The sequence below is a fragment of the Balaenoptera acutorostrata genome, chromosome 10 (assembly GCF_949987535.1).
Source record: "Balaenoptera acutorostrata chromosome 10, mBalAcu1.1, whole genome shotgun sequence".
In the NCBI taxonomy this organism is placed as follows: Eukaryota; Metazoa; Chordata; class Mammalia; order Artiodactyla; family Balaenopteridae; genus Balaenoptera; species Balaenoptera acutorostrata.
The window spans coordinates 85,146,624-85,171,326 of NC_080073.1; the positions used below are offsets into that span (position 1 = coordinate 85,146,624).

Here is a 24,703-nt window from a genome sequence, read left to right on the forward strand (position 1 = left end):
ATGGATTAAAAAAAAAAAAGAAAAGAAAAAGCCTGGCTGTCCTTGGCCATAACCCACAGGATTTGAGACGTCATAAGTCTTCTACTAGGCACTATGGCAGTTAGGGCAGTGAGGGGATTACAGAACCAGTTACAGTGGTGTTGAGAAATGCGTGTTTCATGTTTTCGTTTCTTTGAAATCTCTGCAGTTCTTGAGAACCTCCAGGAACCTTAACAGTCCTCAGAAGGGTTCCCAATCTGTTACTATTTTCAGATCAGAATACTCGAGGTGCAGGAAGTGGGTGGAGGAGGATGGGATGACCCAATGTATAGAATTCTCTCAAGATACTGGTTCAGCCCAAACCAGGAAACTGTACTGGACAAAAGTGAATTCTCCAGGGGAACAATATCACCTGTTCCACAGTAAAGACCTAAAGTGATGAAGGTGGAGGACTGTGGCTTCAACCTGAGTGCATTATGCCTGAGTGTCAGGAGAGATCTCAGTCCTGCCACTGCTCTGGAAAATCCAGGTGTCATATTCCTGGTGCCCTCCAGTGGCTGCCCTGAAGAGAAAAGAAAGGTTGTTCTGGGGAGAGCCAAGAACAGAGAAATGAAAAACAAACTTCCTTGCACTGGGAGGTGAGTGCAGGTGAGGGGCAGGTGTGGAAGCAGCAGTCCTAATCAGAATGTTGCAGATTATGATGATGATGATGATGATGATAAAGTATTTATAAAGAGAAGATCAAGGGATACAGCTTTCCACTTCTCCCTTCCTCACCAATACATGTAACAGACTTTAGTCCCCAAGGAAAGTCACAGGCAGAACATTCTGGGAGGGGAAGACTGCCCAGGAGGGTCTCGAACGCTAGTCTGTTATAGCAGTTAAAACTTTACTATGAGGGAGTTCCCTGGAGGTCGAGTGATTAAGATTCCGGGCTTTCACTGTTGTGGCCCTGGGTTCAATTCCCGGTCTCAATCCCTGGTTGGAGAACTAAGAGCCTACAAGCCGTGTGGCACGACCAAATAAATAAATTAATTTAATTAAATTGATGGCAGATTTTTTTTTTTTAATTTTTGGCTGCATTTGGTCTTCGTTACTGTGCGTGGGCTTTCTCTAATTGCGGCCAGTATTCTTCGTTGCAGTGCGCAGGCTTCTCTTGTTGCAGAGCACGGGCTCTAGGCTCGCGGGCTTCAGTAGTTGTAGCTCACGGGCTCAATAGTTGTGGCTTGCGGGCTCTAGAGCACAGGCTCAGTGGTTGTGGCGTCCGGGCTTAGGTGCTCCGCGGCATGTGGGATCTTCCCGGACCAGGAATCGAACCCGTGTCCCCTGAATTGGGAGGCGGATTCTTAACCACTGCGCCACTAGGGAAACCCCACAGCTTATTTTTTTTTAAAAAACAAAACTTTACAGTGACTGTCATGGTGATCATCATCATCATTACTGGCACTACTATTGCTGCAAATTTTTTCTTCGAACCAGAGGTTCCCACAATTTATCATTTAAATTAGATAGACTTGAGCTAATTGAATCTAAGACTAGTGTTGTTGCATAAATCTACTACCCCTACAAACCACCTAGCAGGCATCTAAAATCACTAAGGCTCCGCTAATCACAAAACCTTTGAGGAGAGTCCCTGGACAGGACAGGGATGTTCTAAAGTTCAGAGAACCAGGACTCAGACCTTCTCTAATCATCCTACTCCCAGTTTGTTAAGCAACCCATCCCTGGAAGTAAGGCCCCAATACTGTCTCCCCCATGACAGTTATTGCATAGATGTAGTATCTTCCCTGTAGACTGCATGGACACTGGTGGTTGTTTGACTTTGAGAGTGCCTGTGTTAGTTCTGGAAGCTGGATTCCCCAAATCTGATAAAGAGTAGCCAAAGTCCCTCCCATAGCCAGCACATCAAATCTTGCTCTGTGGTCTCGTGAATACTCCTTGACTTGGCTTCGGGTCTCAGAAAACAGAAGCTGTGACTAGCAGTCAGGTACACATAATTTACTGAGAGAGTGGTCTCAGAAGAGGGAATCAGTGAAGCAGAATAGGGCAGGGTGAAGAGAGAAGTAACGATGCAATTTCTGATGGAGTTTAGCTTCAGGTAAATTGCACTATAATTATTTCCATCTTGAAGGAAGAGAGATGGCCTTTTGTAACTCATGTCTGTCAATCCTTAGCTATGGGCTCACCCTTGAGCCCCAGGGGCATAACCGATGTGAGACAGCTCCCTTTGGCTGAAGGAAATTCTCTGAAGAATATGGCAGCTGAAGGTAATACTCTGAAAAAGGGACAGCTATGGGCCATTAGGAGCCAACACTCAGGGCAGGTAGGGATGGATGGACAATCCTTCAAGCACATCTGAATAAGGCCATGGAGACCATCTACTACCCTCCATGAACAACTCATTATTCAGAGGAATCCCCAATAGAGGTCCTCACTCAGTCAACATTTTCTCTTTCTTGCCTTCTATCTCTAGGGAGTTGATTCTCAAAGCATGGTCCTCTGACCAGCAGCCAACAGAGTCCCTTGAGAACCTGTTAGAAATGCAGTTTTTAGATCACTTTCAGACTTACTGAATCATAAACGAGGGTTGGGGAGGGTGAGGATGCCGGGGTGTGGGTGGGAACAGCAATCTGTGTTTTAAAAAGCCTTCCAGGTGATACTAGTACAGGCTAAAATTTGAAGACCACTGCTCTAGGGAATGGAGAATCAGCAGAAGGTATTGAAATTTTGACAAAGGATGAATGAGGAAAATCTCTCTAGTACTCCATGTGGCTACCATGTCCTCTGCATGACCATGGCTACAGTGCCTCCCCCGCTCAGCCATTAGGTGTTCCTAGGACCCCAGGGCTGACATGGACAATTCAGCCCCTTGGTTTTCTGTTTCCTCAGTCTCTGACCTTTGTGGTTTCCACCTGGGTCCAAATTCAAGGTGTATTACCTGGCAGACTTCCTTTTTGACCAAACTTTAGTCAGGCTTCTCTGAGCCCTCTTCCCTACTAGTCCTCTACCTTGGCCTGTCTTTAGCAAAAATCCTGTTCTTTATGTTTCTCTGTGGAATCACTCCAAGATATTAGAAATGATTAAGGTGCACAAGAGTGTGTTTGGTACACTCTCATTGAGTAAAAAGTGGGTTAATGCTATATGCATGCACTTGTCCTTGGAAGGAAACACAAAAATGAGTATGTGTGTCTGGAAGGCTGACAAGCTGTCTTGTAAGGCTGTAAGGCTCCCTCTCTGGGAGGTGGAGGTGAGGTGGGAGACTGGGGACAGGGAGCGGGGGCACGGTGGTGAGGGGTAAGGAGGGTCTGTTTGACACTTTTTCAGGTTTGGGACTTGTCAAAATGTTACATATACAACATAAAATCTTTTAAAACTGAACCTTAATTATCCTTAATTTATTATGGTAAAGACAAAGTTCTTCCCTAAACACGTCTCTGCCAAATTATCAACTCCCAAAAAAAGCGACTGGAAGGGCTCTCTCCCCTTTATGGAAAGGTCTGTACAAAAATGATTGGTAGGGGTGAGATTTGAATCTCCGTACCCCACGAGACTAGCGCCCTCTCCCAACGCTTTGGATCGCTTAGGCAATTTACCTCTATGTACATGAAAAAAAAAAGCAAATTACTTTACAGCTATTTCTAATGCTCAAAAGACATATAAAGAAAGTAAATTCAGTGTGAACTTTGTGTCTATTACCTTCTCTACTCCCTTTCAACAGACACTCGTCGGGAACTTCACGTCCTTCAAGCAGGCAAAATTAGAGTTAAAATTGTATGCTCAGACTATTCCTAGATTCCCACGCACCAAGTATCAGGTGCTCCATCCTCCCTGATTCTCTGCGCTGTAATGAGTCTTCCCAGCTACCGAGAAAGAGCAAAATTCGGTTTCGGGTGGTCGCCCCTCTGTCCGTCCAACCCGGACCCAGCAGCCCCGAGTTTCGCCTCTGGTGCGGTCTCTCATGAGGACGAGGAGGTCGACAGAGAATAAATCCATTAGAGTCTAGAAAAATCAACCATCGAGAAAACGTTTGAAAATAACCATGGCCGACCTGGCTTTGGAACTGTGACGACCCTGAGATGAGTCTCAGATTTGCCGGCTGAGTTTAGGCGTCGGTGGAGAGAAGTTATATTTCTTGTCCGCAACCGGAAAGCAGACGAACTCCCCTCCCTACTCCCTGCCCCCGCATCCCTAACCACCTGGACTTCGAGCCCCGACCTTTTAATAAAGACCCTGTTGTAAAAGATATGGAAAGAAACTTCTGTGCGATAGACCCACTTTTTTGCTGAATATGTTTATGGCCTGAATTCCCAAAGTTCAGGGCTGGGATCCGTGATGCGCGTCTTCGTACCCACCCGGGTCCTGCGGGTTCTGACCCTGCGAACGCAGTCTGGACTGGTCCTCGGGTCTCCCCTCTCCTGTCCCGGCCTCCCTGCCCGCATCACCTCAGTGGTCTCAGTTCCCGCCTGTCCTGGGGGCCCCCAGACTCATCCCGACTCCCACGGCCCTTCCCCCACCCACGCGGTGCCTTCTGGGGGCGCGCAGCCGCGAAGTGGTCCAGAGCCCACCAGCCTTGGTCTCTGCTCGTCCCCGAGGGGATGCGACTGGGAGGTGCGGGGAAGGGGGGTCACCGTGGGGTGCAGCGACCGGGTTAGAGGGGACAAGGCGTTACCTCTTCTACGAGCTGATTTTCAGAACTACCTGAGTGTGAAAACCTAGTCCGAGAAGAACAGAGGAGGAAAAAAGTGGGGGGAACTGAAGTAAACAGCCTTTTTCCTGGTTGGATTTTTTCAGATGCTCACCAAATTTCCTGAGGCGGAAGCTGCAGAGGTTCCTGCCTCCCTGTCCGCACTCCCACCTCCACACACCCCCTGAGCGGCTCCAAGTGGAAGGTTGTTACAACAGATCTTGGCCGTGCTCTTGAGAATGACAGCACGGGGTTTGGAGGGAAACTAAACGGGCTGACACCTGTAGCTGAAGGAAGATGGCCTTAACGCCCAGCCTCCTCGGCTCCACCCGAGAGACGCACGTTCCTCCTCTCACCAATCCGGCACCTTCAGGTACCTCAAATGAGTTACTTTGTCACGTATGGCCAGTTATTTCATGCAAATCCTTGAAGATTTTTAAAAGATTACATATAGTTTTTAAAAGACATATTTCCTTGTAAAAGTCTTTACCACTTATTTCCTAGCCTCGACCTTCTGTAACGCTTTTCCTTGGGATGACAGTAAAATCCTTTGTCTAACGCTACACCTACCTATTACTTTTCCTTTCGTATTTTTTTGTCTCTAGTGCGTTCTGAGGAAGTGAAGCATCTCCACGGAGTTGGCATATTTTCTAAAGGCAACAGATTAACACTGGACAGTGTAAAGTCATTTCTTTCACCCAATGGAAGTAAAATGGGGTAGATTCGGCTCCACTTTTGCCTTCTAGGTGGCTCTATGGCTTAGTTGGTTAAAGCGCCTGTCTCGTAAACAGGAGATCCTGGGTTCGACTCCCAGTAGGGCCTTGAGTTTTACCCGGAAGCCAGCTCTTCCTAAACATTTATTTTATGTTGGCGAGTTAATTGTGTCTTCCTACTAATCCCCCACAAATTCTCACCAAACGTACAGCGCTAGAACTCAATCAGATACATTACAAGTTATTCGACTGCAATTTGCTCATATTCCTTACTTTTGAAGAGAAGTAGATTCTTAGGGAGATGACAATTCAAATGCAAACCACCTCCATAGAATACTGAATGTGACTTTACCTCAATCACTTTTCAAATAGGTTTTGCATTGAACTGTGATAAGATGTTTTTGAGCACCTACAATGTGTTACAGTTTAAAGTACCCAAACAGGAAGATATGTATAATCTCTCTAGAGTCTAACAATCTCCAGCTCTAAAATTGATTTCATTAAATAAGATAAATTAATGAACAATGAATCCACTACTAGCTATAAAGGAAAATTAGGATGTTTGCAGGGGCATGCTTGCCATTTTGAACAGTATATTCCCATGTTATTTCTCTTAAGGAAAACACTAGAATACTTAAGGAATGATGATCAGCTGGAAGGAAAACTGTCCTAAACACAAACATTCTAGAGCTAGGACAAAGTTGCTGTGAGAAAAGAGCAAGTTGGAGAATTCTGCCAGATATCTAAAGCAATTGAATTTCAGCCCTAAAGATTTATGGAACTTCTGTGTCTTTTTGTCTCCTATTCATTCATCAATTAATCCAACAGCGTAAACTGCTGGTCTTTTATGTACCAGGCATATTTCTGTCTTTCTTCTTCTTTCTTTCTTTCCTTCCTTTTATTTTCAGTTACATTTTTTTCCCCATGTTATGGGAACTTTTAAGATATACTCTCTTAGCAACTTTTAAATATACAATTCAGTATCATTAACTATAGTCACCAACCTGTGCATTACATCTTCAGGACTTATTTATCTCATAAGTGGAAGTTTGTACCTTTAACCACCTTCACTCATTTTGCCCGCCACCCCCAATCCCCGCCTCTGGTAACCACCCCAGGCATATTTCTAAGGGCAGGAAATACAGCAGTGAACAAAGCTAACAAAAAGCCCTCCTCTTATGGATCTTACATTCTGGTGGGGGGTGACACAAAAAATAAAGAAATGAGTGTGTAAAACAAGTAAGCATATAAGATACTGGTGAAGTCTGCAGAGAAAAATAAAGCAGTGAAAGAATATGGGGAGAGTACAGGGTAGAGGCAGAGTAACCAAAGAGTGTCATCCTGTCCCTTGGTAAAATCACTGGCAAATGTTAAAAAATTATATTTTAACTTTTTAATGAGAAATAGTTACAAAGTGGATACTATTATTACTCTAAGAACCATGAGTAGCAATATTGAATAATCAGAAAACTGACTCCCGGCAATGCCTGGATCTCACCTCCATTCATTTTGATTAGGGCTTTATTGAACTAGTTCACACTGTCTGTATTCAAACCTCAGCTGCTCCACTTATTAGCTAAGGGACCTTTGGCAAATTGCTTTATCTCAATGGTCATCACTGTGCTCATGTGTGAAACGGAAATAGTAATAGGACTACCTAATAGAGTTAATGGGAGGACTTGAGGGGTAAATACACATAAAATATTTTAGAAGGATATCTAGCACATAAATAAGCAATCAATAAAGTAAAAATTGTGCCCAGAATTGATTATACACAGAGCCTCACTCATTCCAAATTTAGGTGATATTTGCAATTTTTGAACTGATGAGATTTAGATGTGTTGATGCTGAAAATGAGTTAAGACTTGGGGGGAAATTCGAATGGGGTTAATATTTTTCCATGTGGGATGAGTGTGAATCTTTGGGGACCAGCAGGTAGACTAAGATGTCCTTTTCCTAATCTCTAAAACCTGTGAATATGATATCTTGCAAGGCAAAAGGGATGTGATTAAGTTAAGAATCTCGAGATAGGGAGATTATCTTGGATATTTGGATTGGTTCAGTGTAATCATAAGGTCCTTATAAGAGGGTGGTAGGAGGGTCAGAGTCGGAGAAGGAGATGAGACAACAGAAGCAGAGGTCAGAGTGATGTGAACATGAGCCAGGGAATAGGGGCACCGTCTACAAGCTGGAAAAAAGCAAGGAATGATTTCTCCCCAGGGCCTCTAGAAAGAAGGCAGCTTTGCCACACCTTGATTTTAACGCCTTAATGCCCATTTCAGACTTCTGACCTCCAGAACTGATAAATAATAAATTTATGCTATTTTAAGGTGGTATATTTTTGCTAATTTTCTAGGGCAGCAAATAGACAGTTAATACAGATTTATGGTATGGGTGTGCACTGTAGTCAACGTATTGAAAAACTGTCTTGCTGCCAAAGGAAACTGGTACCAAAGAAACCTGCTGAATTTCTTGAAAGACTACAGCCCCATGTATAATCACATCAGATTGACCGGGAGTTAGCCCTGGTACCTAGATTTCACACCGCAGAGCTCGATCAGTGGGATAATTTTATTTGTTACCCTGTTTCTTTCTCAAAGGAGAACGTGTGGAAGCGACAAAACTCTTTTGCCTTCTCTGAGGCTCGAACTCAGGACCTTCAGATTATGAGACTGACGCGCTGCCTACTGCGCTAAGAAGGCACATGGCTTGTGTCAATTTCGGTAGAACTATCGATTCTCTTTCATGTTTATACGAACTTTCTAGGAAGTTATATTTTTCGAATAGAGTACAAAATAAGAGTATGTGCTAGGGCATATGTTTACCGTTGCTCCGAGTATGTCGCAGTGATTGATCAAAAGTATTTCAGGATTTTATCCTTGATTAAATATGCCACATGGTGAATTTTTTTTTTCCATTATGCCTTAAACACTACTTACTGCTGGGAGACATTAGACTTCATTAGATTTCACACTGCCCCACTTCACAACATGTGTAGAAAGTGACATACAGATACGAGGGGCCTGAGCTGGGTCCACAGGCATGAAGATTTCCAGACTGCAACAATGAGGGACACACAAAAATGCTTAGCTCTGCTGAGGGCGAAGCTGCTGTCTCCTTATCTAGCTCTGGAGCTTCCTTGCCTGCCAGTGTTCCTCTTACAATCGATGTCTTTGATCATGACCATGACCATGACCATGACCTGAAGGCCCTTCTCTTCTGGCTAGAAGTCCAGAATAATGTAAATAGAGGCGAGATAAGGTGGAAGAGATGAGGTGAGATGATTGAGAATGGAGAAAGAATATACTGGATTTCAATCCGGCAAAGTAAGAAACGGTCCCAAAATTGAAACTGTAGGACTGAAGTGTAAATCTTGTATGTGCCATCTATTAAGTTAGGAAAAATAATTCACTTGGTTTTCTTGGGAATATGTCAATTTTAAAAACTTCATTATCTGTAAAATGGGATAATATCTCACAGTATTATTTAAAAGACTGAACACTTGACACACGCAAAAAAGTTGTTCAATGAATACTAGTAAGTGATACAAATGATGATAGCAAACTGTATTAAGTGCTTATTATGGGCGAGGCACTCTTTTAAGCAATTTATATGTATCTTACATGTATTGACCATCTATCTATCTACCTATCTATCTATCTATCTATCTATCTATCTATCTACCTACCTACCTACCTATCTATCTACCTATCTATCACTTTAGGCGAGTCTTATTATTGTCTCCAGTTTACGTATGAGAAAAGTAAGACCCAATAAGTTTAAGTGACTTGCCAGTAGGCTTGTGGCTACTCAGTCGATGTGAAACAGTGGAACTAGGGCTCACTTAAACGGTGCCGCATATAATGGATCAGGCCGGTCAGCGAGAGGATGAGCCGCCTGCAGGCAGAGACCGGGGGAAAAAAGACCAAGGGACTCGCCCAGTTCGCGTTGCTGGGGTTGGAGCAGGTAGAACGCGTCCTCTCTGGGTCTGGAGAGGATGGGACGCCCCGCACCAAAAGCAAACTAATTCCCTCCCTGAACTTTGTAAATTTAGACCATGATCACATTCAGCAAAAAGTAGGTCTGCTTGCGCAGTTGTTTCCTTCAATAAGAAATCACACACAGACATACAAACCCTGACTCAAGTTCCGAGTGAGTGGGAAGGGGAGCTTCCTTTTTCTAGGTGAGGACATTAAAAATAACTTCCCGCTGCTGACCCCCAAACGCAGTTGACAAATTGGAGACTCTTGATTTCTGCGTCCTCAGAGTTCCGGTGCTGCATCGGCGGTGGTGATTTCTAATCATTTTTTGTAACGACTGATTTTCTTCGTTTGAGGGATATTATGCATTGGCTGCTTCCCCCTTTACTTTCCAGTATCACAAACATAGCATAGGAGGCAAAAGTGTGTCTCCCGAAGTAGGAATCTATTTGCAGATTTTATTGGTAGTTGGGATGACAGTTGTCCGGCGGGGGGTGGGGGGCAAATGCTGTAGAAAAAAAAATAACACACGCGAGAACAGACTTGTGTCTTTTAAAGTGTTAAGGAGAGTTTTAAAGAACTTAAATGGATGGTAGCGTGGCCGAGCGGTCTAAGGCGCTGGATTAAGGTTCAGTCTCCTCGGGGGCGTGGGTTCGAATCCCACCGCTGCTAGCTCTGTTGTTAAACCCGTTTATTTGGAACAGTTGCTTGAGGCCGGAAGAACCTTGTTTTCCGACTTCAGGGGTAATTAAGGGGGGAAAAAAAGAGCCTGACTGCCAATTGTTTGTATGGAAGAACAGGATTTAGGATCGAAGGGAATTCTTTTAAATGTTTTTTAAATGTTCGTACAGAAATAAATAAAACTTCCACATGGTTCAAAATTACTAAAATAGATACACAGTGAAAGTCTACCCTCATCCCACTTCATTTCCCCCCAGCACCGGATTCTGGTTCCTCACGCAAACATGTTAGAGCCTGGAGTTACCTTGAAGGTATACTTTTTGCATGCAAGCCTGTAGAAGTCTATTATTTTCCTCACATTTTGCACTTTTCAAACCTATTCTACTGCATCTTGCCTTTATTACTTCTCGTATTTTGCCGTGGTTTTCATATCAACATAGAAAGAGCTTCTTTTCTTTTTCTTTTGTCTCAAAAGTATTCCATGTTATGGATATATCTTAAATTTAACCAGCCACATTTAACAATATAAACAATGTTGAAATAAATAATATCTGCATTTCATAAGGGTGTGTACTAGAGAATTTTCTGAAAGTGCAATTGCTAAATCAAATCATATGTGTGATGGTAATTTCGGTGGTTCTTGTCTTAGTCTTCCCTAAATGTTACTAATTTATCCTCCTATAGAGCCAAGGAGGGGCCTGTTTCCTTGACACCCTGACCAGCACAGAGCATTCCTGTGACAATGAGAATTAATAGCCATTTAGTTCTTACTAAGCCCCAGATATTGTCATAGTTCTTTACATTGTCATATTATATTCTCAGTAATATATAAGAAAGTCATATTATTATTCCCATTTTAGAGACAAATAAACTGAAGTTATAACCAGTTAATCTCTTACTTGTGGGTGGAGGAATCAAGACGTTAATACTGTAGGGTAGACTAAAAAATGGTCTTCCAAAAGATATCTCCATCCTAATTCCTGGAAGCTGTAAATATTACCTTATAAGGCCAAAAAAAAAAAAAAAAAGATGGAGTCTTTGCAGAAGAGATTAAGTTAAGACTCTCAAAATGGGGAATTTATCCTGCATTATCCAGGTGGAGCTTAAATGCCATTGCAAGTGTCCTTACAAGAGAGAAGCATAGGGAGAGTACACAGAGACAGAACAGGAGAAGACAACATGAATACAGACAGAGGCAAAGATAGGAGTAATGCAACTACAAAGCAAGGAAGGCTGGCTGCCACCAGAAGCTGGAAGAAGCAAGGACAGATTCTCCCCTACGGCCTCAAAAGGGAGTATGACCCTGTCAACACCTTGATTTCTGCCCAGTGATACCGACTTTGAACTTCTGGTCTCTAGAACTGTGGGGAAAAAAATTTCTGTTGTTTTAAGCCACTGAGCTCTGGTAATTTGTTACAGAAGCCACAGGAAACTCATACAATGTCTTCAAGTGCTACCACAAACAATTTTTGTTTGTTTGTTTACCAGTCTGTTAGGTAGAAAATATTATTTCATTGTAATTCTGTAGTTTGGATGTCTCTGAGAAGCTCCACGAATTGGAAAGAGGAAAGGACTGGATTAGGAGAGTTTCCCACACCCTTAGGTTCTTGCCCTTGGTGAAAGAACTCTTGTCACCTAAACTAATTCCCCGAAGTGTGAATTTTCCGTTAGCTTTTAAGGAAGAGCTTGTTTACTGGGGTTCCACTTGCCGACCTGAGGGGGCTGGGATGTGGCGGTGGGATTTGAACCAATGTTTCTAAAGAAATTAGAGACAATGCTGCATCCTAGAAGGCTCCCACACTACCTCCAAACGTTTTAATCAAACGTTTTTCTCATTTCCAAAAAATATTAAGAAAGTTCTGTATTCCGTATGTATGTTTAAATAGACTTTGCTTTTTCTGCTTTCTTTGTACAAAATAGGAGCTTCGATTCCTACCCCTGGGAATATCAGAGGCGCATCTGCGAACGTCACCTGCTTTATCTTACCACGATCCCCCCAGTCAGCTCCCCGTAAAGCCTTCTGGGCGTTCAGGTGGCCCGCAGTTGCGATCAGGGGACCGCCCTCAGACCTAGCTCTCTGCTCGTTCCTCAGGGGGATGCGACAGGGGGGGAAAGGGCGGGTCATCTCGGAGTGAAGGAACCGGGTTAGAAGGGAGAAGGTGTTGCCCTCTTTGCGAGTTGAAGACCTATTGCACTGGAAATCAGGCACTTGGTGGGCAGGGAGTGGTCAACGGGTGGTTCTCTGGGACCGTAAGGCTCTTCACCTAAGGAGGATTGTACCTGGATACAGGGAACACCTTGTGGCCAGCAGGGGACCATTCCGCCTCTCCCCGTCCCCCATTCCAAGGGGCTCTACACCTGTGGTTGTCTGATCGGAGTCTTTACAGCGACCTTGACACTGGCGTTTTAGGATTTTGAGAGCGATGTGACTGACTGTGTAGCTGAACTCTACACTCCCAGCCCCCTCTTCTCCGCTCCTGATTCTTCCCCTCCAAGTCACTGCTTGCTAAGTGCAAGTGACGTGTAGGGACACTAGGTGCTCTAGCCCGGCGGTCTAAGAGTCTTCTAGTGGAGTTCTATTTTTAGAGTTCCTCACTTAGTTTATTGGAATGAAGAATCTTAGTTACAAAAGACGAGGTGCAGTAACAGCAAATTTTGCTTTTAGAAGACTTTATCCTAATTGGGAAAAGTGAGTAGCCTCGACTTTTACTGATGGTTATCCTTCGACTAATTGAAGTGCTATTGGTCCCAACATTCAAGCTGCCCGAAACTTTTTCCCGCTTGTATTAGCTCTGCAGCGCATCTAAGTAAGCAAAACGTCTTCTTGGAGTTTGTCTCTTTTCTCACAATAAGCTGCACTAAATCACATAAACTACGTCAGGAATATTTAATCTCACGGTAAGCACAGATCTAGAACAAAAGAATGCTCACGTGTGGGCTCCATGGCTTAGTTGGTTAAAGCGCCTGTCTTGTAAACAGGCGATCCTGGGTTCGAGTCCCAGTGGGGCCTTGGCTTTTTCCCTCTCCCTAGGAAGCCAAATTCTTCAGTAACCCCCCATTACTACTAATTCTCCACCGTACTCAGTAGTACTGTGAATTGTGATCCACTCACTCAAAAGCAGCTGTGACTACAAAAGTTCTCGCTCCTAAGGAAAAGGTGGTGGGTCACTTTATGGGAACAGAAAGAAAATGACCTTCTGTTTTTCATCTTTGCTGAAGTTCCCTGTCCTCTTTTTTTTAGTTGGGGGGGGGGGCAACAAAACTGTACCAACTCTTAAAGCTTTTTTCTGAATTCCCATGTAATTTATTAGTGATTCTAGGAAACTCAGCATTATGTTATCTGTTTTACATATGATTTTCCAAATATTACTAAATTATAATAACAGTAATTTACATTTGCTTGTACGCCCTCAGTCTTCAAGGAAGGGCTTTAGTCCCAAAGGGAATACATAAATTGGCCCCACTAGAAACTGAACTTTAATTCTGCAATTTAAAAAATGGAATGATCCTATAATGCAATGATTCCCAAGCTTAGTAGACATTTAAATCACCTAGGGAACTACTTAAAACACAGTTTCTTGGGACTTATCCCCAGAGGTTTTAATTCTGTTTTGGTGAAAGGCCCAGAAATGTGTGTTTTTAACAAGCACTCCAAGAGATTTTGAAGCAAGTGAATCACATTTGCAAAAATCCTGCTTAGAATATTACACACAGAGCAGAACTGAAAGTGAGGTCCAGCTATGCTATTAGCACTTTTGTATTAATTCATGAACATCTACTTACCCTCTTTATCATCTAGTTAGGATTATTGGAAGTCTACTACATTCCAAGAGTTTCCAGACACGCTGTCATTTAATCAGCCCAACAATCCTGTCAAATATGTGTTATAATCAGCTCTTTGAAGATGAAGAAACAGGTTCAATAATATTCACAGTAACAGAGTAAGTGACAAAGTTCAGTTTCAAACTCAGGTCTGTCTGATTCTGGAATCCATGCTTTTCTCATGATATCTGTCTTCTATTTGATTAGAGTCAAGAATGAAGTTTTTGGCTGCAGAGCTAAATAAAATTAAGCAACTTAGACTGATCTCAAACCTTAGTCCTAGGGGTTAGGGATCCTGAGATAACTGTCTGTTTTCTGCTAGAAGATAATCAGCCCAGTGAACAGTTGCTTAACTCGTTTAACTTAGGGAGGAGGAAAATATAAAATAAAACCTCAGAAATCTATGTAGGAGGTTCTCCACAAAAAAATGAGCAGGCCATATAACTAACAAACTGAAATAATCTTCTTCATCTCCTAGGCTCTGTTTGTTTGTTTGGTTGGTTGGTTTTGGTTTTTTGTTTTGTTTTTTTGCCTTGGACATGCTGTCTTTATGCCCTGATTCTTTAGATTTAAACACAGTGTATTAGTCAGCTAGGGCTGCCATAAAATATCACAGACTGGGTGGCTGAAATAACAGAAGTTTATTTTCTCATAGTTCTGGAACTAGAAGTCCAAAATCACGGTGCCGTCAGACTTGGTTTCTGGTGAGACCTCTCTTTGTGCCTTGTAGAAGGCCCCCTCTGACTGTGTCCTCACATGGCTTTCCTCTGTACGTGCAAGGGAAGAATGGGAGTGAGAGCGAGAGCAGAAGGTAGCTCTGGTGTCTCTTCCTCTTCTTATAAGGACACCAGTCTTATTGGATTAGGGCCCCACCCTTATGACCTCATTCAACCATAAATTATCTCCTTAAAGGCCCTGTCTCAAAATGTAGTCACATTAGGGGTTAGGGCCTCCAAATATGAATTTTGGGAGAACACATCCAGTCCATAACAAGTAGGAAGAGGGAGGACTGTATGGCCTAGCTCTGAGTAACAACTCAGTCATGACAGCATCTAATAACTTTTGAAGTTCAGCCTGAAAAGGGAGTTTTTGGATGTGAAGAAAGTGTTGAGATAAAAGTTTTGTCAGACACTTTGTATCAGGTAATAAGATTTAAATGTAAAAATATGTAATATTTATGTAAAAACAGAAAATACTGTTATAAAATATTTAAAGTAAAACCATAAAATATTGCACAAAATGTAGGTAATATTTATAATATCTTGAGGTGGAGAAGGCCATTCTCAACATGGCACCAAATGTACAAACTATTTTTTTAAAAGAGTGAACGATTTCATGAATAAAAATAATTTTTATTGTAAAATTAACATCCCCCCAAAATTAAAATACAAAGTATAAAAAAGGGGGAAAAAAAAGCATTGTCAGACAATTAGGCAAGGATTTGTCCTTTAAAGTACTTATTCAGTTGCTTCTTTAGTTCTACCTTGTTCTGAGGAGTGACCTGCTCTGAGATGGTCTTCATGTGATGGAGATGTGGATATTATACCTGCATTTGTAAGAAATAAGAGGAGGATCTTAATTTGATCAGCACTGTGCTTTAGCCAGTTGAAAAAGAGGACATAAACCTTGCCCCCAAGGAGCTTTCAATATGGTTGAAAAGACCAAATAAGCAGGTACCCCAAACACTACAGATATTTAAAAATCCTATGTTTACTCATGACATTTGCAGAGCATCCAGTTGGTGTGTGAATTCTGGAAGTGTGTGAGCCTTATGAACCTTGGACAAATTACTTACCTTTTTTAAGCTTTAAGTCCCTCAACTATAAAATGAGGACAATAATAGTACCCACCTCAAGGAGTTGTTAGGAGACAATTCATATAAATTGTCTAGAATGTGTTAAGCCATTATTATCATCGTTACTGTTAATAGCACTATATTTGTTTTCTTTCTGAAAATTATTGGGGTAAATCCTGCTCTCCCTTGCTATTAAGATGGGATTAATGAGCGGAAGAACTGATGCAATCTATAATCACAACCAAAAGTATAAATAAAAGATAGATACTGTCTCCAGAGAGATTAATTCACCAGTGACAGCCCCTATGGGATCACTGGCACACTGCGTGTGAACTTGTTTTATCTGCCTTTGAATCAGATTTGGAACCAGGAGAGATTATCCAATGCCTCCAGAATCACATTCACCCTACCTGCCATATTAAGACCTTTGGTGGCTTTTATTGAAGTGCTGACCTGATCATACTTGCTTCCCTCTCTCAGGACTGTTGGAATCCAACCCTTCTGCAAACTTTCTCCTGACTAAGCTTCTATAGCTAAACACATTTGCTTAATACAAATTCAAATAAGAAGAGGTAAGTTCTAGTGATGTCTCTTTCTATTCACACCAGCCTAGATGGTATTGCGTTTTGTTTTGAGACAGAAAATGAAGGTTCTGAGTTTTGGCAATATCAGGCAGGGTAAGATGCCTCCATGAGCTAAATGAATTCTCGTTATGCCAGACCAATGGTTGTCACTTGTTCAAAATTATGTTGATCCGAGAATTATGTCCAAAAAATCCAATTATCTAGGAGATGGGGAGGAATGAGAAAGCAGGTCAAGTCACTAAAAATCAATTCTCTAAAACCAATACTCTGTCATTTTTGTCACATCCCTATGTGAAGACCAGCAAGAATTTCCCAGTAATAAAGTTTTTATCTTTTTGCTTTAAAGTGAATGAATGAATGAATGAATAAATAATAAATGCCACTACTCTGAAGATAAATTTGAAGATCAAACAATATAAAGAATAACCAATGATAAAATATTGAGGATTTGCGAGGTGGGGTGTGGGGTAATGGGATCTTGTTTTTCTCTTTTCCTCAGCCATTTTATACACAAATGCATGAACTTCCTGTCAAATGCAGGCGATTATCTTTTCTGTTTTTGGAGACATACTCCCTTGCCTCTCCCTCTTTCTGTCCCCGTCCCTGTCCTTGGTGGTTAAACAGCTGCAACAAACCATCCTAGCCATGAATTCAAGTGGTTGTATGTAAATGTGTAGTTTGTCAAATTGACCTAGAGGTGTCTGGATGAAGCAGGAATCCATCCTCTGGTGAATGGACCCTCAGGGCCAATTGTTATAGGTCAAGCTTTAAATTTATCTTTTTGGGGAGGTCTTTTTTAGTTAAATCACGTATTCTGATCAATCCTCATATACATGCTTCTTTCTCTTAATTGAATTTCCATTCTTTCAGCGCCTCAGATTAAAACTTCAAATGTTCTTTCAGCTCCTTCTTCTCTCCTACATTCATACCTTGCTCTTGATTCCCACCGCCACTATCTGAGCTAACGTTCTCAGCCTCTCTCCCATAGACTCTTGCAGTAGCCTCCCCACTGAGCTCCCAGCTTCCAGTCTCTTCTTGAATCCCTCGTTATTCAGCCATAATAAATGTTTTTAAATGCTGCTCCAATCATTTCACACCTCTTCTGAAAAAAAAAATCTTCATTTGATCAGACTCCTTAACCTAGTGTTCAAGATTTTCCATATCCTGGACCCAAGTTATTTTTGCAACCTGGTTTTCCACTACACCATGTTATGCACCCTATGCTGCAGTAAGTGATGATGTGTGCTTTCCACGCTTTCAAACAATGTATACGACTCTAATGCCTTCACCATCATTGACAAATATTCAGATCCCTTCCATTCCTTCTTATTCAATTTTCATTTATATTAAAGACATATGCGATCAAAGTTAAAAAAATAAAATAATACTATGGGCTTATAATGAAAAATAGCAGTTCCCTTCTTCATCATTCCTCACTCTCAATTCCTGGTCTCCCAAGTTAACACATTTTTAATAATTTCAGTGTTTTCTTTTATTTACCCATACTTCTTAATAACAAGTCTTTATTCTATTTGTGGTTTTTTTTTAGTTTTAAATATGACTTATTTATCACTTACTATAAAAAATGAGAACTTTTAACCCTTACATTACAAAGAGAAAGAGCGAGGACAAGAGACAGAGAGAGAGAGAGAGGGAGAGAGAGAATGTCTATGCCTTACTCTCCAGATACTCTTATATCATACTTTTTGGTTATATCAGCATGGAGAGTTTACACTTTCACGACTGCATAAACATTAGTCACAGTGGAATCATTTAGTGAACTATGGTTACCTAAAAAAAAAAACTCTTCTCAATTCTCACAGATGGTCAGATGGTACAATTCCTGTTGTTTTTGTTTGTTTGTTTTTGGAGACATGACAAGGGATCTTGTCCTCAACACCAGTCTGTTCTTATTACATAATCCACACACATCTTCAGGGTCCTTCTACTGTATGCTAAGGGAATTCTGACAAATCAGCATCATTTAGATGGGTCACTTTAAAGTGACCAGGTTTTAGTGTTGACTAAAACAACAGAGAAAAAAAAAAAAAAACAATTAAAACCATACTCATGGCTCCAGCCAGTAAATTGAAACAAGTCTCTCTGGTAAAGGTAACAATTATGACAAATTCATATCTAATTTCTTGGGTCAAACGCTCTCAAAATTCATTCCCATATACAGTCTCCAAATTTCTGCCCCAAATTAGCAAGGACCTGTAATGTTTCTTGCCCTGGCAGAGCCTGCAGCAATCGAACCCTGTTTACCTGATGGGTATGGAGAGGGCCATCAGGAGAATTATTCCTTTTACTCTGCATCCCACTCAGTAAGGAAGTATCACAATTTTCTTAAGATTTTATTTTTAGAACAGTTTCACATCACAGCAAAACTCAGCAAGAGTACAGAGATTTCCTATATAACCCCTGCCCCTACACATGCATAGCCTCCCCCTTTACCTTCATCCCTCACCAAAGTGGTACAATTGTTAGAGCTGATGAACTTACCCAGACATATCATAATCACCCGAAGTCCACAGTTACATTATGGTTCACTCTTGGTATTGTACATTCTATGGGTTTGGAAAAAAGTATAATGACATGTATATACCATTATAATATCATACAGAGTAGTCTCACTGCCTAAAAATCCTCTGTGCTCTACTTAGTCATCCCTCCCTCCTAAACATTGGCAACCACTGATCTCTTTACTGTCTTCATAGTTTTGCATTTTCCAAACATACTGTATGATAGCTGGAATCATACAGTATATTGCCTTTTCAGATTGGCTTCTTTCAGTTAGTAATTAGCATTCAAGGTTCTTCTATGTCTTTTCATAGCTTGACAGCTTGTTTCTCTTTAGTGCTGAATACTACTCCATTGTCTGGATGTACCACAGTTTATTTATCCATTCACTTTCGGAAGGACATCTTGGTTGCTTCCAAATTTTGGCAATTATGAGTAAAACTGTTGCAAACATCTTTGTGCAGGCTTTTGTGTGGATGTAAGTTTTCAGCTCATGTGGGTAAATACCCAGGAGTGTGATTACTGGATCATATGGTAAGAGTATGTTTAGTTGTGTAAGAAACTGCCAGACTGTCTTCCAAAGTGGCCCTACCATTTTGTATTCCCACCAGCAAATGAGAGTTCCTATTGTGCCACATCCTTGCTAGCATTTGGTGTCATTGTTCTCGATTTTGGCCACTCTAATAGGTGTGTAGTAGAATCTGATTGTTGTTCTAATTTGTATTTCCCTGATGACATATGTCTTAGTCCATTTGGGCTGCTATAACAAAATGCCAGAGACCAGGAGACCTATTGCAACATTTATCTCACAGATCTGGAGGCTGGGAAGTCCAAGATCATGGCACTGGCAGTTTCAGTGTCTGGTAAGAGCCCACTTTTTGGTTAATAGATAGTACCTTGTAGCTGTAACTTCACATGGTGGAAAGGACAGGAATCGCTGTGGGTTCTTTTATAAGAGCACTAAGCCCATACATGAAGGCTCTAGCTTCATGACCTAAGCACCTCCCCACGACCCCACCTCTTAGGTCACACACTCCCTTAGCTGCAAGGTAGCTGGGAGAAGACCACCTCCCATTGGCTTCTTTAATCATACAGAAGAGCCATAACTAATAATGAATGTCCACTAACCCATCACATAGGGCTTTGATTTAGGGGGGAAAAAATGAAACCACTTTCTCTACTGAAAGGATTTTTCAAATGTGACTTATTAATTATAATTATTATATTCATTAATGTTGTTATGATTTCTACTGAGGGTGTACCCCATTGCTCCCCCATAAAAGTATTTTTTCCCTGTTATCGTCAAAACTTCTGCCAACTCAGGGTTTTTAAAATCACCCTTCTCTTCCTTGATTTTAGTGGGTGTCTCCCAGCAAAATTCAATGAAGCACATGAATGAAAGTTTTCCAGAGGATTTCATTCTCATGGGCTTTACCAAATATCCGTGGTTGGATCTTCCTCTCTTCTTTGCTCTCCTAATCTCCTACATGTTCACACTGTTGGGAAACATTACTATTATTCTGGTCTCTCAAATAGATTCCCAACTCCAAAGTCCTATGTATTTCTTCCTCACAAGCCTCTCCTTTTTGGACCTCTGTTTCACCAGCACAACTCTACCCCAAAAGCTGTTCAACTTGGTGGGGGGCCCAAGAAGAACATCACTTACATAGGCTGTATGAGCCAGGCCTATGTATTTCACTGGCTAGGCTGTACTGAATGTGTCCTGCTTGGCACCATGGCCTTACACCACTATGTGGCTGTGTGTAAGCCTCTGAGATACTCTGTAATCATGAACCACAAGCTCTGCTGGCAGCTCTCCAGCACTGCTTGGCTCATTGGTCTGGCCAATTCACTACTGCAGTCCACACTCACAGTCCAGCTGCCCCTGTATGGGAACCAGGAATTGGACCACTTCTTTTGTGAGCTGCCCAGTCTAATTAAGATGGCTTGCGTGGACACCACAGTCAGTGAGCTTACAGTGGTGGCCACCTTCCTGATAATGGGTCCCCTCTCCATGATTCTTGTCTCTTACAGTTATATTGCCCAAGCTGTATTTCAAATCCCTTCTGCTGATGGGAGACTTACGGCCTTCAACACCTGTTCATCACACTTACTGGTGGTGTCTTTATTTTATGGCTCTGGCATCTACATCTATATGCAGCCTTCAGGGGACAGCCCTCAAGACGTCATCAAAGTTCTGATGCTGTTTTACTGCGTTATTACTCCCATGGCCAACCGATTCATCTACACCTTGAGGAACAAGGATGTTAAAGGAGCTTTGAGGAGACTTCTGAAGAGGGCCATTTTGTCCAAAAGAATGTAAGAAAATGATGCTTTATTCTGAATGGGAAAACCCAACAATAACCTGAAATATATCCTCCTTTAAATAGCATCAAAATCATGCTCAAAAGTCAATTCAAGAAAACCTTTGTGTGTTGTGATTACCACTTCTGACACCAAATGTGTTGGCTTTTTTCCCCACAACAACCAATTCTCTGAAACAAACTGGGTGTCCTACATTCAATTCAATTCTGACACGAACTACCCAGAGTTATCATAGGCCCCACAGGTTAAGGGCTCAATTCCACAAAACTGCCTCTGTTACTGGAGAGTAGGTTCTTGTCTCATCCCAGAAAGATTTTAGAGGCTAAGAAAGCAAAGCGAGGATTTATTAATTGATAGTATTAATTGATAGTACACTCTCAGGAGGGAGAGCAGGCAGGCTCAGGTGAGCAGCTGCTCTGAGTTCCTTTGGCAAGCTGGTTACATAGGGTATGAAAATGATTGGGCAGAAAATATTCATTGAGGAGGGAGGGGTTTGGCGTCAAATTTCCTGATTTTCATCCCAGCTCCACCTTCCCCGGGGGAGGAGGAATTTTTGCCCTTTCTTGGTCTTGATTGTAAGTGTCATGGTGTCGGTGCATCATGGGTACTTCTTTTCTGCAAGGCTAATTTTATTGTAATGAGGGCGTAACAAGCAAAAGGTTACATTTGGAAGCCAGAGATTCCCACCTTTTGCCGCCTTTCTTTGCCTCTAGGACCCCTGTCGCCTCAAGATGTAAGGTTTCCTGTCACCTGACCCGTGCCCCCCACCCCCTTTCTCTGCTCATATCTAGCTACCTACCTGCTCTAATACCTCTGCTTCAGATGCCAATCACAAGTTCAGGCCACTTGTACTTCTGACCAACCAGCTACAAAGTCAAGGGTTCCTAGAACAGCTCACTAAACTCAAGAAAACATTTTTTAAAATATTTATTTATTTGGCCGCGCCAGGTCTTAGTTGTGGCACTCGGGATCTTCATTGCAGCATGCGGGATCTTTTAGTTGCAGCATGTGGGATCTAATTCCCTGACCAGGGATGGAACCTGGGCCCCCTGCATTGGGAGCTCGGAGTCTTAGCCTCTAGACCACCAGGGAAGCCCCTCAAGGGAACATTTCACATATTTTACCAATGTATTATAAAAAATACAACTCAGGAACAGCCAAATGTAAGATATGCATAGGGCAAAATATGACAGGGAGGGGCAGTGGGCAGAGCTTCCACTCACTTTCAGGGCATGGGTCCCCTGCACCTCAATGTGGTCACCAACTAGGAGGCTCTCCAAACTTCATTGCTCAGTGTTTTTTTATGGAGGTTCCCATATGATTATGTAAATCATTGGCGGTGCGTGACTAACTCAATCTCCAGCCTCCTCCCCTCCCCAGAGTCAGGGGATGGGGCTGAAAGTTCCAACCCTCTAAACACATGGATGCTTCCCTCTAGCAACCAGCCCACATTCTGAAGCCATACAGGAGCCCACCAAGAATCACTTTAGGATAAACTCAAATATAGCTGAAAGGGGCTTGTTATGAATAACAAAAGATCACCCCTATCAGTCAGGAAATTCCAAGGGTTTTAGACGCTCTAGGTCAGAAACTGGTAATAAAGACCAAATATATGTTTCTTATTATCATACTTTTCTTATGAAAGTAAGCATCTTCATAAAAAAAACCCTAAAAGTTAGTTTGAAAATTCTTTGGAACCTTTAGTATAGTATCAGTGAAAAATGCTAAGGGCATGTAAAGTTCTGAAACAAATCTGAAAGGAATTACCTGGGAAAGTGTTTTATTATGTTAGAACTTTAAAAACCTTAAAATATAATTATCAAAACTGTATAAAATTTTCATTGATGAAAATATAAAATTATTTTATGACTTCGTACATTTAATTATTTCTAAAACTTATCAAACCACAGTTATTTCAACAGGACAAGGAAGCACTATTATTAAACAATATTGATTCTATCGGATGTTGGTATGTTGAATAATTGAGTCTATACTTCATACCACAAATTACAACAAATTAAATTTGAATCAAGAAGTTAAACATTTAAAAAGCTTTTCATTAAAAATGAAATACTTTTCTGTCATAGTTGTGGAAGAGAAATACATTTCTGACAATTGAATATATGGAAAAAAAGACCAAAACAAGATGAATAGAAATAATAAAGATGTATATAACAAAGTAAACATCAAGAGTAAAGTTGTTGCTTTAAAATGTAGCCAATATTATGTTTTTTTCTATATAAAATATATAAAGACTTAACAAATATATATGTATAATACCCTGAAATAAGCAACCACTATTTAGTGACAGACACTTTACGTACGGGCAAACATAGGCAATATATCATTATGTGACAAAACTCAGTCTTACAAACGAGTTTTTTTTTTAAATATAAATTTATTTTATTTTTATTTATTTTTGGCTGCGTTGGGTCTTTGCTTTCTCTAGTTGCAGCGAGCGGGGGCTACTTTTCGTTGTGCGGGCTTCTCATTGCGGTGGCTTCTCTTGTTGCAGAGCACGGGCTCTAGGGGCGCGGGCTCCAGCAGTTGTGGCTCGCGGGCTCTAGAGCGCAGGCTCAGTAGTTGTGGCACACGGGCTTAGTTGCTCCGCGGCATGTGGGATCTTCCCGGACCAGGGCTCGAACACGTGTACCCTGCATTGGCAGGCGGATTCTTAACCACTGTGCCACCAGGGAAGCCCCTTACAAACAAGTTTTTAAAAATTCAGAAGAGATTGCAAACTGACATGGTTTCCTGGTTCCTTCTGCTAACCCAAACTGGGATATATGATAGATATGTGAAAGAAATTGGTGGATGTCAGAAACTAATATTTTTTAAGTGTGAGAAATCCTTTGGAATATAGAAGTTAGCTGAGTCCTGTTACATTGAGGAAAACAGAACCCTAAAGCAAGAGGTTTGAAGGCCAGGGCTAGAGAATAAGCTGGCCCTCAAACATGAGAGGATCCTTGCCTCCTTCATCACTAAGAGCAAAAGCAGTCTTCCACTCTAGCGGACCTGTCTAGAACTGGATCTACCAGGATGATGTCAGAGCCTGGCTAAAGATGGATATAAATTACAACAGATAAAGTAAGAAAGGTTGGTCTGTACCATTCTCCACTTCACTCCTTGGGATAGTTAATAACCATACAGAGTGGCAACAGTTGTTGACCTGTAATTTCACTCCTCCACCCAGGTACACATTACCGACAGAGATTGTTGATGTTCTAGAATATGAACTGCAGAACAAAAGTATCAAACATTTGAAGAACACTTGCACTTTAAGAGGAAGACAACAGATTGAAGTATGTAGAGCAGATAATGGAGTGTTAATGGGATAGATATAGTATAAATCAATATAAGAATTATATTTATATTATAAATATATTTATATTTCTCATTTAAAAATGAAGACACTGAGTATCCAAGCAGACAATGACCAGATCATATATGCAGATAGAACTCTGACCCCAAATCTGTAGCAACCAGCCCAGGAAACCAACATAATTATCTATAATAACCAGCCCAGGAAGCCAGCCTATTATCTGTAAGTCAGACTTGTAGGAAGTCAGTCCACTACTCTAGCAACAAGCCCCAGAAACCAAACAATAACTTCTGAAACA

General features: G+C 41.5%; 1 protein-coding gene and 3 non-coding genes across 4 annotated transcripts; 3 read left to right on the forward strand and 1 right to left on the reverse strand.

Moving 5' to 3' along the window:
* Nucleotides 1-5,411: 5,411 nt before the first annotated feature.
* TRNAT-CGU (transfer RNA threonine (anticodon CGU)) lies at nucleotides 5,412-5,485 on the forward strand. The gene has a single exon. It is a non-coding gene; the product is annotated as a tRNA-Thr (tRNA).
* A 2,520-nt stretch (nucleotides 5,486-8,005) lies between these two features.
* On the reverse strand, nucleotides 8,006-8,078 carry TRNAM-CAU (transfer RNA methionine (anticodon CAU)). Its single transcript has one exon. It is a non-coding gene; the product is annotated as a tRNA-Met (tRNA).
* A 4,895-nt stretch (nucleotides 8,079-12,973) lies between these two features.
* TRNAT-UGU (transfer RNA threonine (anticodon UGU)) lies at nucleotides 12,974-13,047 on the forward strand. Its single transcript has one exon. It is a non-coding gene; the product is annotated as a tRNA-Thr (tRNA).
* A 7,093-nt stretch (nucleotides 13,048-20,140) lies between these two features.
* Nucleotides 20,141-21,081, forward strand: LOC103000004 (olfactory receptor 2B11-like). The gene is given in 2 exon segments (XM_028165691.1): nucleotides 20,141-20,395; nucleotides 20,398-21,081. Coding segments are annotated over 2 exon segments (939 nt in total).
* The last annotated feature ends 3,622 nt before the right edge of the window (nucleotides 21,082-24,703 follow it).